This window comes from Cyprinodon variegatus, unplaced genomic scaffold (genome assembly GCF_000732505.1).
Source record: "Cyprinodon variegatus isolate N-32 unplaced genomic scaffold, C_variegatus-1.0 Scaffold338, whole genome shotgun sequence".
Classification (NCBI taxonomy): domain Eukaryota; kingdom Metazoa; phylum Chordata; class Actinopteri; order Cyprinodontiformes; family Cyprinodontidae; genus Cyprinodon; species Cyprinodon variegatus.
In genome coordinates, this window is record NW_015150791.1 from 333,539 (window position 1) to 347,282 (window position 13,744).

General features: G+C 37.8%; 1 protein-coding gene across 2 annotated transcripts in view; it reads left to right on the forward strand.

The window, feature by feature from the left end:
- The window catches only part of ca10 (carbonic anhydrase X), a 348,187-nt gene that overhangs the window by 312,584 nt on the left and 21,859 nt on the right, over positions 1-13,744 (forward strand). For both annotated transcript variants that reach the window (XM_015385412.1, XM_015385413.1), the window contains exon 5: positions 2,933-3,028. In XM_015385412.1, coding sequence (XP_015240898.1) covers positions 2,933-3,028 — 96 coding nt within the window. The remainder of the gene's footprint in view (positions 1-2,932; positions 3,029-13,744) is intronic.

Below are 13,744 nucleotides of genomic sequence, written 5' to 3' on the forward strand. Positions count from 1 at the left end.
AGTCCGGGGAAGACAGATCAGGTAGGAGTAGTAGGATCCAGTATTCCAGGAATCTTCAGAACGCTCAGGCAGGTTCAGAGTCCAACAGAGACACGCACAGGTGCAAACAGGCAGCCTCAGATGCAGACGGGCAGACTCGGTGGTTGAGAGGAAAACAGAGACAAGACGTTGAACCAGAATGAACAGGACTTTAAACTGGTCTCCTCTTTGGAGCCAGGGCGTACAGGGAAAACTGATCCTCCCCGAGTTCCAAGCCAAAACCCTGAAGACTCTGCAGGGAAGGAACAGGACACGATCAGGAGACGAGACAGAGACAAAAGCTTCTCTTTCCACTGGCTGGCAGGAACTAACTAACAGACGAAACAGAAAACAAACAGAAAGCAAATAATTATATGAACTCGATAGCTGGGCTGGACCGACCGCGGGTGGATGAGATGAGGAGTAATTAGATGGCAGCCAAATGATATTAGCAATTAAGGCCAGCTATCAGAGCAGATCATGACAGATACAGGCTGAAAAATACCAGGGTAAGGCAGAAGATAGCAAGCAGAAGGCAGAAGCATTGTCAATATCTAGAGATCAGAACAAGGAGAATATCTGACAGGTGCAAGCCAGACCAGGGAAAAAAGGGAGGAGGAAATATGATCGCAATCAAGCAGGCAGGCAAGAAAACATGGCTGGACATTTACTTAAACATGACTTTCGATAATCTGGCAACCCTAGAGACTATGTGAAGCAGTTGTGATTAGGATGCAGACAAGGGACATGCAGGTGGTAAGAATATTCCAGCTGAGAGTTGTACAGAGAGGTGCAGGAACAAACGGGGTGTTGCAGAGAAAACAGAGAAAAATCATGACAGCCTTAGCAGTTAATTTCATAAGAAAACATTGCGTTTGCTAATTCCATACCATTCTGAACCTCTAAGTAAGTGTCCCTTAACTCCTGCACAAATCCTGATTATTCTTTTGACCCATCTGCCAAAAATGTCACTGGTTTGTGGATCTATTACATGATTTTACCTCCTGAATTATAATTCTTTTTTATGCTCACTAGAACATTCAGAAGTTTAGAAATAAAATTGCGGATATTCCTGCTATGCTTGGCAAACAGGGGGACTTTTTGTGTGTGGTTTTTTTTTTTTTTTGCATTCACTACTTGTACCACTCTATGCTATTGGTGCACAGTAAAAATTATAAAATTGGTCATGGAATTTTTTTTTTTATATTATTATTGGCATCTGTTTAATAAAAAAACTGTTGGTATTGCTTTTGATGTAGTAACAGGAATGTTTGCAAAAGGCATTAATCTGTTGTGGCTCTTTATGCTTTTTCAAAACATTCCCATTTCTTCATCTGTTTAATAGTTATTTCATCTAACTTTTTACCAATAATTGCATTTCTGGGGTAATTGTAAGTTATGGAGATCACAGAAAATAAACACATAAAATACATAATATAACTTAGAGATAGGGATGCATGAGATTGACATTAATATGTTGCTTATAGTGGTCATTTTAAGCATTTTGGTATTGGCCCATTGTTGTTTATTTCCATGCAGTTGTTTCAGAAGAGGGAGGGAGGGACCAGTTATGTTGTACTTATTTGGTCATGTGACAGTGATTGTGATTTAGCTCAGGACTGTGGATGTTTAACCAAAGCAAAGAAGCACTATCAAAACAAATGGTTGTTTTTAAATGGTCTCCAAAAGGTAGGTAAATGTATATCAATAAATATTGTTTAGCCATAATGACAAAATTTATATCGATATAAGCCCAGATTTTCATATTTATACATCCCTACTTAGAGGTTTTCTGTTTTGTCCTTTTACAGTATTTTATTACCATTCTCTTCGTTGAGAAGCCGAATATAAAATTTAATTGTTCCAGCATTGTTTGCTGCTGTTTAGATGTCAAAGATTGGCATATTGATGTTACACAAATCAAGTTTATGATTTGTTCACTCTAAGATACTTATACTTAATGTTAACAGGTAGGGGCAGTGTCGGTGTAAGTGCAAGAGTACAGATAGTAATAAGTTAATACGCTTTTTTCTTAGACAAAGACAGTGTCTTTCTTGTTGAGTTAGTAGGCTACATGGTTATCATATCATCAATGGATTTGGAATTTGGATTTAACTACATTTGCCATCAGATGTTATCTGGTGATAGTTAGATTCCTTTGACTTTAAATCCCCAAAATGCAAACAAATCAAAACCAGAACTAACTCAGATCCATTAAGTAGCTGCAAGATTCTGTTCGATAAAAGGAGAGATATTTATAACATTTATATCACTGTAATCTCATTTTACAAATAAAAGTTTGATAGGCACATTAAGGTCCTGTTTGAAACACGCATTAATGATCATTCGTGCATATTCCAGATTGATTCATTTTTACTGGCTCAGAGCTGCTCATTAATACCTTCTTTGTTAGGACAGACTTTTAACACACATATTTCTTTCTTAGAGCTTTACACTTTTACGAGGTGCAATTGAAAAGCCGTGCCTACCACATCCACATCGTTAAAAAACTGGAATATTGAACAGCTGGAAACGATGGAGCATCTGTTACATTAACAGCGTCCTAGAAGATCATTCAGCCACTCTCAACACTGATTAGTGGGCTGGCCCTGGATCAGGTGTTAGCAGCTATTTGTGTCCCTCTTATTTCTGCTGTTCATGTTCGAAATTAGGATCACAATGTTCTGAACATCAGCTTCTTCCGTTTACAATCAGAGAAATCCCAGGAGGATTTGATTCCAAGCTGATTTTTTCTTTGATTATCATCTTAAGATGTGTGCAGGGGAATTTTGATATGAGGTGATTGTCAGATGTAAGGTTCCAAGAGTAAGATTTTCTGTGAACAGCTCCCTAAAACGTTAAGACCTGTGACTTTTCCTTCAGTAACCCTGTCTATGTCCTCTGTATTTTTCAGGTTCAACTGATTCACTACAATCATGAGCTGTATACAAATTACACAGAAGCAGCTAAAAGCCCCAACGGACTGGTTATAGTGTCCATATTTATGAAGGTAAGTCAGATAAGGTAAAGATAAGCCTTTGAATCTGTCCACCTACCATGGATTTATTCATTGAAAAGGAAATTAACTTTGTCTGGACTCAGCTAACCTTAAAGATGCTCCCAAGACATTTTGCACTGACTTACTGTTTAGGAATCTAGCGGAATTGATTTGGACATAGTTTTCTACATTCAAGGGATTTGGAGTAAGCAGTAGGCTGCACAAAAAAAACCTGACCTGGTTTTACCTACTGCTTAATCTTTCCAAGACAGCTACAGCTTCGAATACAAGAGTGGAGCATGCAGTCCAAAGAAAAAAAAAAATAATAAACTGGTGGTTCAATAAAAACAAATAAAGATTTTTCTCATAGATGAACAGTCTTACGCTAAGAATGTTTTCCCTTGTAATTTCATTTTAGGCAGTAAAAAATGGTAAAATGATGCTATATTAACACAATGGCTGCACACATTGCTTTTTAGTGAAAAAAACTAGGTACAAAAACAGCATATTGTTTACAGTAAAAACATAAAACTGACTAAATTATATTTAAAACAACAAAGTCTAATAGAAGGAACAACTGAAAAGCCTTAACGTCTTTGCAGTTAATGACTATGCAAGTGCCTGGGCAGTCTTTCAACTATTGATATTATGTATTAGATAGTACTGTATCACATTAAGCATAAGATTATATTGTGTGAGTAAATCTAACCTGTCTATATTGAAACGTATTGGTAAAAATTTAGTTTCTTCTATTGTTAGGTAGTAAAAACGAGGGTTGCCTATTTTTCTTTTAGGTGTGTCTCAATATTACTTCTGTGAGTAATTTGGCTAAATATAAAATTAAAATTAGGTCAATTAATTGGAATTAAATTGATAGAAGGAATAATTTTAGAAAATACATCATTCAAAAAAACAACTTTTAATCATAGCAATATGTTACTTAGAAGCGACATGGTAGCACCCCTGATCTAAATAATAGTTATAGCTAGAATATTGTTTAACCATGTTGGTTAGATCCTTTCTGATTTTTGTATGACTTCCTGACACCGGTTGTGAAGATGCACATTTTCAGGGTTTTCCCACTGTCAATAATAACGTTTCTCTAGTCGAATAATAAAGAAGATCAACAATCGATTAGTTTTGCAGGCAAAGCAGCTGCTATGCAGCAGTCTTAGCCTTTTAGCCAGTGGCCAGCAGCTTTCCATGCAACTTTGACCACCAACTGCTTTGATGCAGAAGTAAACACCTGCTGCAATGCCCTTAGTTCTCCTAGTCAGAAGCATGTTATAAAACTTACTGGACACAAAAAGGAAAGTAATGGGAAAAACTAATGATCTCAATATATATTGTCTGAAGCATAAAAAAATCCACATTTTATTGCATTTTGTTAAAATTGCAGTTCGACTTCAATCTTATGAATTTAAAGGCAATAGAAATACACATATGAATAATGATTAAAAAAACAGTTAGATCTTTTGTTATAAAAATAACAACACCAAGAACAGAAAAAAATTAACTTGAAAATAACTAGATAGCCTGATATTGAAGCAACCCTTGTTGGAGAAGGGCTGTATCACCTCACTAAACTATTCCCATCCATTCCAATGGTCACAAAGCCATGACTCTAAAAGCATCTCAGATTCCATTGGAGCCTCCCAGTTCACAAGGATGTAAGCATGTTGGATTATTGTGACATTTTCTTTGGAAATTATGGTTTCCAAAAACTAAGAGCACAGAGAAAAATGAGTAAAGAATAACCACAGCTGCAGAAATCCAAGTGATATATGAAAATAATGTAATACAAATAGAGAATAATACATAATAGAGAATTAAAAGCTGAGGATTCTTTTTATTACTTAGTGTTGAAGATTAAAAATAATAATATCAAAAAGACTGCTTGTTCTCTGTGGGTTGGTGAGCTAGAAACATATTTTGAAATTGGTCTGCTTTGGAATTTGGAAACAGAAAAATGTGCATTTAAAATTGACTGCAAGCATGGACATAAGTAAATTGCAATGGATTAAGGAAATTTCCAATATTTTAACCAGCCTCTATTTAAGCAGAAATAGATGCAATATGAAACATGCACTGTAATTGCAATATGAAACATGCACTGTAAAAGTGGGACATACTTACATCTGTCCCACTCTTTAAATAGGTGTCTTTAACCAAATTAAAGCAATGTTTCAATGATACCTTAAAGGTATTTTGGTCGATGTCAAAGGTCAAGCATGTACAACCAACATGTTAAAAGAAGAAAAGTTATGTTTTTTGCACTAGAAGCAGTGCTTAAATAAATAATAATTCTTACTCGTTAGCTGCACTCGATAGCTGCACTCCTAATAAGAATGAAACAAGCTAAAGCATTGCTACGTCTTGTAATTATGTGAAAGGTAAAACAAATAAAGTGATAAAATGCTTTGGCACTGGGTGAAGATGAATTAAATACAATATTAATGTGAGTGTTTTACATGGCTTTTGTTGCTTTAATGCATATTTTAGACAAATCCTACAGTAGTCAGTGTTTGCATAAAGTCAGTTTATAGGTTGAGTCATTTGCTGCTGCCTTACTCCTCCATCCCTTCTAATCCTAGAGTGTCTGAACTCATCCAAATCAAGATAACATGATTCACCAACAATTAGCAATCTAATCATCCTGCTGAGCAAAATGCCATGCTCTCTGAAATTGTGTCAGTGCTGAGCACTGCTGCTAGGTGGATCGCAGCATTCTGCTTTTCCTTTGTTGTTTTTGAGAAGGCTCCATTTCGAATGAGAGGCTAGGAGATCAAAGAGGCAGCCATTGTCCTTTGCCACTCCGCACACTAAAGCTGAAAGTCAAGGTCCCAAAAACTAATGAGCTCCCCAATGTCAATGGGTCACTTACTTGGTCCTGAAAGGATGGAGGAAATAGTGACCTGGGTCAGTCCACTTTGGCTTAGCTCCTCCAACACATGAGTTTGGGGTTGCTACAGGTGTGATGGTTTCAGGAAATTAGACTGAAAGAGGCACTGCAAGTAGGAATATATCCTGAAAGCATCATTGAAATTGATTGATAATGCAAATTTTTTGCAAATGCAATATCAGGATGATAATTGTTTCATTTGAAATAAAATCTGTACAGAAAAATACATATAAAGTAAAAGCAGAAGAAGAAAATCCTACTTCAGCTACTGTACCTGTTTGTCTGTCTGTCGTTTATCTGTACATATTTATAAATACACCGAGTGAAATCTTAAAAAAATAATCTTTCAAAGAAGCAGCTGGTTGTATATATCAGAATGGAAAAGATTTTTCTTTTATTTAACATGCTTTAGGATGTTTTTTTGAAAGCTTTGTAAGAAAAATCTGCTTTGATGATGAAAAGCCCCAACCATGTGAACACGTTAAATAGATTGTATGAAGAATTTAGCTGTAAGTCTTTCTGTGCCATATGCTGAAAGACAACCCCATGCAATGATTTTCCCACCTCTGGCCTAACTGCTCAGGCGTTCTTTTCCAAAACATTTTGTGAGCAATAATATCCAGATAGTTACGTTATGGCACATGTGTGGAACTCAAGGCCTGAAAGCCAAATCAGTCCCTACTCATCCAGCCCCTAAGAGCCTAACAAGGCACATCATATCATAAAAGTGCAAATAGTCGTTAAAACTGTAATATAAATTGGAGTAAAGTTATAATACCAGAGCAATGCAACCACACATGCAACCAACCTTTTTAAATATTTCAGATGATTTTTCTGCAATGTTTTGGTAATGTTTTCATATGTCAGGGTTCAGTAACCCTAACTGTTCAAAGAGCCATGTTGGACCAAAAAAACAAAAAACAAATCTTTCAGGAGCTGCAAAAATATAAAAGTCTTACATAAGCTTTGCCTGGCAAAATGTGCTCTAGGTAAATTAGCCCACTATAAAAAATGACTATGTGAGCTTCAAAATATAATAAGCATTCACAATTAAATGTTTATCCTGGAGCAAATGTCACATTCACACTAGCACTAGGTTAGGGAGGAGCAGTGAACGCTCTCACCGTGGGGAGTCGCTTCACCGCGCAGTTTGTATGTATTGGGTTTTGTTGCATTAATGAAATTATAGAAACACAATAAAGGAAGCTTTCTATGGCAGAAGTGTTTCTGTTGGGGGGAGTTGATTGAGTCATGTGGAACCAAGCAGGAACTGACATCCATTGGAGCAATGCTCTCTAACCCTGAAATCCTACATCCTCCGCCAGCCGCCTTCCTTGGTGTTATTTTCATTTTGAGAATTAGGGGGAAAAATGGATGAAAATTCACATACCTGCATAAGAGCGCTACCTGTTTGAGCTGTGGACGGTTTTCCATGCTTGCAACAAAACTAGCAGCAGTAGTGGAGTTTGAAGATGCAATCCACTTCTTAAAGCTATCTTTGCACTCCTGTAAATTATCCAGAAGTTCTGCAATCACACTTTCTCTCTCACTCCCAACTTGGTGGTCGACCGCATATTTAGCCTGCCTTCCCTGGAAATGTCTTTCCAAATTACTCTTTTTATTCCTTGGCAACCTCTCATTACAAAGCAAACATGCAGGCAATGACATTGATAATGAAAATGAAATGATTCAGTCCATTCTTCTTTGAATCCTCTGTTCTCATCAGCTATCCCGCTTTTTTTACCTGTTGGATCCTGGGACTTCCGTCATTGGTCAGAAAGTCCCAGATACAACTCCAGCTAAGTTACGATGATCCGTGGTCAGGCAGAGGTTTAGAACCATGGGACAATAGTAAGCAGGAGGAACAGGAGGGAAAAATAATAATCCATAGTCGAGGGCAAAATCCAGGGTCAGAGGCAGGTGATCAAAAGTCCAATGAAGCACCAGAGAGAAATCCATGATGAGGTTGAGAAACAGTTCCAGGTTAGGAAACAGTGCAGGCAAAAAAAACAGATCAGTGTCAGGCAGAACAGGCAGGCAGTCAGGTCAGACAGGGATCAGGCAGGCTCAGAAAAAGGAACAGATTAGGTCAGGCAAACAGCCAGGAAGTCAGGAATCACAATGCTGAAATAGATCTCACCAATGGCTCAAAATAATCTGGCACCGATGTTTGATCTGAAGGCTGATTATATACTGATAAGTGCAGGTGGATCAGATGAGCAATATGAGAATAGGGCGGAGCTGAGCAGGTGTGTCTTGTGAGGAATCAGACCAACATCAGTACTGAGATCATGACAAAATGTATGTATTTGCGATGTTTCCTTTTGATTTGAAATAACCAAGCACAGCACAGCAATGTCGCCATGCAGTACTTAGTCACACAGGGCTCTAGTAAGCAGGAAGAAGAGGCTACAATCTAACACGGACCACAGATCAGTAATGAGGTAAAGTTTTAATAAATGTGTTTCTACCAGGCAAGTCATTCTTACAAAGTTAGTTAATAATGTTGGTATTGCTTCCAGCAATGTTTAGGCAAATCAAAGGAACATTCAGGAAGACGCATCGAAAACAGCTGATCAGTCATGAGAGGTAAAAGGTCACTATGTCAGAGCATATTCGAAAAAAGCGTTTCCATCTCTCGTTTTGCATATTAACACAATTTTTCGCAAAAGCCACCACAATACATTCATGGCCAAAAGTATTGAGAATGACACAAATATCATATTTTCACACGATCTGCTGCCTCTGGTTTTCATGTGTGTATGTCAGATGTTGTTATCACATACATAAATACAACTGCAATCATATTATGAGTAACAAAAGCTTTTAGTGACAGTTAGAATGAATTAATGCAGCAAGTCAATATTTGCAGTGTTGACCCCTCTTCTTCAGGACCTCTGCAATTCTCCCTGGCATACTCTCAATCAACTTCTGGACCAAATCCTGACTGATAACAGTCCATTCTTGCACAATCAATGCTTGCATTTTGTCAGAATTCCTAGGTTTTCGTTTGTCCACCAGTCTCTTGATGATTGACCACAAGTTTTCAATGGGATTAAGATCAGGGGAGTTTCCAGGCCATGGACCCAAAATCTCTATGTTTTGTTTCCTGAGCCAGTTAGATATCACCTTTGCTTTATGGCAAGGGCCTCCATCATACTGGAAAAGGCATTGTTCATCACCAAACTGCTCTTGGATGGTTGGGTGAAGTTGCTACCGGAGGACATTCTGGTACCTTTCTTTATTCATGGCTGTGTTTTTAGGTAAGACTGTGAGAGAGCCGACTCCCTTGGCTGAGAAACAACCCCACACATGAATGGTTTCAGGATGCTTTACAGTTGGCATGAGTACAGTAAAGACTGGTGTTAGCGCTCACCTCGTCTTCTCCGAACAAAATGTGTTCCAGATGTCCCAAACAATTGAATAGGGGATTCATCTTTACAAATGACTTTACCCCAGTCCTCAGCAGTCCACTCCCTGAACCTTTTGCAGAATATCAGTCTGTCCTTGATGTTTTTCATGGAGAGAAGTGGCTTCTTTCTCTCTGCCCTCCTTGAGACCAGGTCTTGGTCCAAGAGTCTCTGCCTCACAGTGAATGCAGATGCACTCACATCTGCCTGCTGCAATTCCTGAGCAAGCTCTGCAATGCTGGTAGCCCGATCCTGCAGCTGAAACCCTTTTAAGAGACGGTCCTGGCGCTTGCTGGTCTTTCTTGGGCACCCTGGAGCCTTTTTCGCAACAATTTAACCTCTCTCCTTGAAGTTCTTGATGATGCGATAGACTGAGGTGCAATCTTTTTAGCTGCGATTCTTTCCTGTTAGGCCATTTTTGTGCAGTGCAATGATGACTGCACATGTTTCTTTAGAGATAACCATAGTTTACAAAAGAGAAACAATGATGCAAATAACCAGCCTCTTTTTAAAGTGTCCAGTGGTGTCATTCTTACTTAATCATGACAGATTGATCTCCAGCCCTGTCCTCATCACCACCCACACCTGTGTTAATGGAGCAATCACTGAAACAATGTTAGCTGGTCCTTTTAAGGCAGGGCTGCAATGACGTTGAAATGTGTTTTTGGGGATAAAGTTCATTTTCTAGGCAAATATTGACTTTGCAATTAATTGATGTTATGCTGATCACTCTTGCAAATTGCCGGTATAAAAACTGAAGCAGTAGACTTTGTAAATATTAACATTTAAATCATTCTCAAAACTTTTGGCCATGACTAAACAGTGTAAAAACGTTTTTGCAAATATTTATGGCACTTTTTTCTTTTTTATTCAGTTCCCAATCCCTGAACTATAAAACTTCCTTTTCAATTATTTTTATTATTTATTTATTTAATTTTATGTTGATTGTTTGAGTTGCTGCTAAGAGGAGGTGTATAAAATGTGTCCTTATAAAATACAATGAAAGGACAGCAGGCTGAAGGGAAAGGGGGTATAAGAAGGGGAGAGGCATGCGGGAAAGGAACACGGGTCGGATTCGAACCTGAATTGAGGACTAAAGCCTCCATGCAATGGTCATGTGCGCTAACCACTGCAGCACCAAACCATGCCCCGTATCTGTATTTTTCATAAGCCGATTTATTCTGATTTTCATGCTCATTAAGTAAAACGTTAGGATTAAAAAATCCTGATCAGCCATTGGTGTCCACCTGCGATTCAACTGTACATACACAGTCCTAATATAATTGTAAAAAAGTTTTGCCACAGACAGAAGGTGATGGTAAACTTTATATGTTAGTCATACAGGAAAAAGATGTGAGGAAAGAAAGGCTCTTGGCCTTTTCGTTTTGAGTTTAAATGTTCTCCTTGTGGATCCATGGGGCATCTCTGAGAACTCAGGTTTTTTTTTCTGCGTTGGGATTTTTAAAGTGCCCTTAGGCGTTGCTGTTTGTATGAATGGTTGTGTTTCTTAGTTTTGGTCCAGTGATACACTGGTGACCTGACCTGGATGGACCCCAGCTCTTAGCTGTTGATCACCTGAGACAGGCACCAGTCTCCTTGTGACCTAAAAACAGAATTAAATTTGTATAGAAGACGGATGTTATAACCCAAAAAATACCCCAGAACACATTCTTCTATCCTTAAGATTAGTTTCAAATCAAAATTCCTCGAACAAATTAGTAAAAATAAACAGCATTGTTTGGAAACCGGCTAAGTAGATTCTTACCTCCAGGATACTTCTATCTAACAGCACTAATTGCCTCTCAAAATTAATATATTCATATTGAGATCCAATTGACAAAATCAAATTAAATCAAAGATAATTAATGCTAAATTTGTTGTTTATTAATACATTGTATGCAGTCACCAAATCTTTTCCTACAGCAGGAAAATAATCCTCTAGTTTCTTTTGAAAAAAGCAGGGTTTAATAAAATGCTAGATTTTTCCTCACAAAAATCAAATGTTATGTCCTGATGTGCCACCTCAAAAGACACAACTAAAAACCTTTTTTTCTTCACCTCCAAGATGCTTCTTCACTCCCACTGTTTTAAAGCATGTGTCACCCAGTTCCTTCCTTCACACAGCAGTTAAGTGGTAATTAGACTAATCTCTCTTAGAAAAGAGGCTCATCTTTCTCACTTTTTCAATGATTCATGCCTTTTTTCATCATTTTCACTCTTTCGATTTTCTTGCTGTGACACGCCATGGAGAAGACCAATTCTTTTAATGGAGTCTGAAGGTACCTTTGAGAACCACACAAGATGAAAAGAGGCGACATAAGGCAGAAACCAGAAGCAGAGCCACGACAGAACACAAAAAGAGTCCTTTGCAAAAGTATTCACAATGAAAGTTCTTCATACTGGGCCACATTTTAATCCCAAAAGATCAATCATTCTTATTGGGATTGTAATTGACAGACCAGCAGAGAGTACTGTGTAATTAAGAAGCAGAATTATTCATTTATTTTCCTTTTTTTTTTTTTATTTAGTTTTCAATCTATGTTGTGGATTTCCATTCAGTCCCCCTTCCTTAGATAAACATTATTTTCATTTGATTTAAAACTTAGGCAATATATTCTAGTTCAATCCATTGTGGGTATTACACACTTAAGTATCACAAACAACATTTATTTAATTTAATCACACTATAAATCCAGCTCTGGTGCGACCCCCTTGGGGATTTGGTAGAGATCATTTATAAACAAACAACATCATTAAAACAGCTGAACAGAGCTTGGATACATTTGTAGAGTAGGATAAAGGGAAGTTGGTCAACACTGTAATACAATATTCAGAAGTTTGAAAGTAAAAAATCAGTATGACACAGCTGCAAGCTTGCTAAGACACCAGAAGTGAGATAAACTAAAGAGAAGCAGCTCAGAAGCTCATAGTAAACTCGCTGGACCATCAGAAAGTAGCCACGTGGCAGTCCAACTATCTGTTCTTTATAATGGAGGAGAAGTTTCTAGGATCAGATGAGATCCATACAGAATTTTAAGGCCCTAAAGGCCCTTCACAATGACAACATATTGGAAGGCATCATGTCATGGGAATGCACTATTTCAGCTGGTCAGAGCTGATGGAAAGATAAATGCCCCCAAAGGTGCATTCTTTATTCATTTAAGGGCAAAACACATGGAATCCCATTTTGCATCTAATCTGACAGGAAATCGTGTTGGAAGAGGTCGTGGCATTTACCACTCATTGCAAGTCAATGGGGTTGATCACACCCGACACAATTCTACGCAAAAGATAGACCCAAGGTCTATTTTAGTAGGACTAAGCAGCAATTCAGCCGTAATTTCAGGGGTCTGACAATACTTAACCCATGATAGGAATAGTGTAGTACTGATCCTCTTTGAGCCTCGCAAAGGCAATGACGGGCAGAAAATGCAGTTTATCACTTTGCTCAAAAACTGAAAAAAAAAAGTCTTCAGGACAGAAAACAGACATTGTAAAATAGTGATCCTCTTTGAGCAACAGAAAAAGAAAAAAATACTGAGTGGCAGACAGTGCAGTTAAGGGTAAACTTTGATAAACTTCACAGATCTCTCTGAGATCAGCATATTTTTTAATATAGGCAAATGAACATTCTCTATCTGCTTTGGTTTGAGATTCTCATAGACTTTTTAAGTGAGGCTTTATTTTATAGCTTTTTAATAACTGTTCATTCTGTCCAAGTCAAATATGGGAAATTATTTTGATTCGTGTAGCACAGAGACAAAAGTGAAAAAAAAAAATCTGCACAGATCTGCTCACCCTGCCTAGTTGGAGCCTTTATATGCAGTCCGTGTGACATGGAAAAAATTAGATCGCAGATTAAAAAATCGTAACAAGCCGGTATGTTCAGGGCAATATAGGAAACGGCTCTCTGCCATTGAACACAGGAGCAGCATAAGCATTGGACACGTCTGAACACACTTTACTGGATGCACGTCAGGAGCGTCAAAGATGCTCTTGAGGCGCATTGAACCTTAATGTGTACAATCATAAAAAATGAACCAGCACGGGTTTTTTTAATGCTTCCATTGCCTGCAGTCTGAATGTAGCATAAGACTTGTTCCACAAAAATAGCTTATTATCGCAACAGCGTAAAATCTACAGAAATCTTTAAGTTTTTGCGCAAACTTAATGGGTACAAATGGTACATACTTTTTTTTTAGGGAATGAGTTTGCAAGCTTTTAGATAAAAAGTCGGCTTAATGCATTTTTCAGTGTAAGTGGAATGCTTTAGATTAAAGCATATTTGGAAAAGTCAAAAACCAGCCCCTGATATTACTGAGAAGATGTGACAAATTTTAAAAGTTAAAATTGATAGATGCTGAGCATCCATTTTTTCCTGAGCTCTGGTCATTTGACAAAAAGAAACTGGCAAAC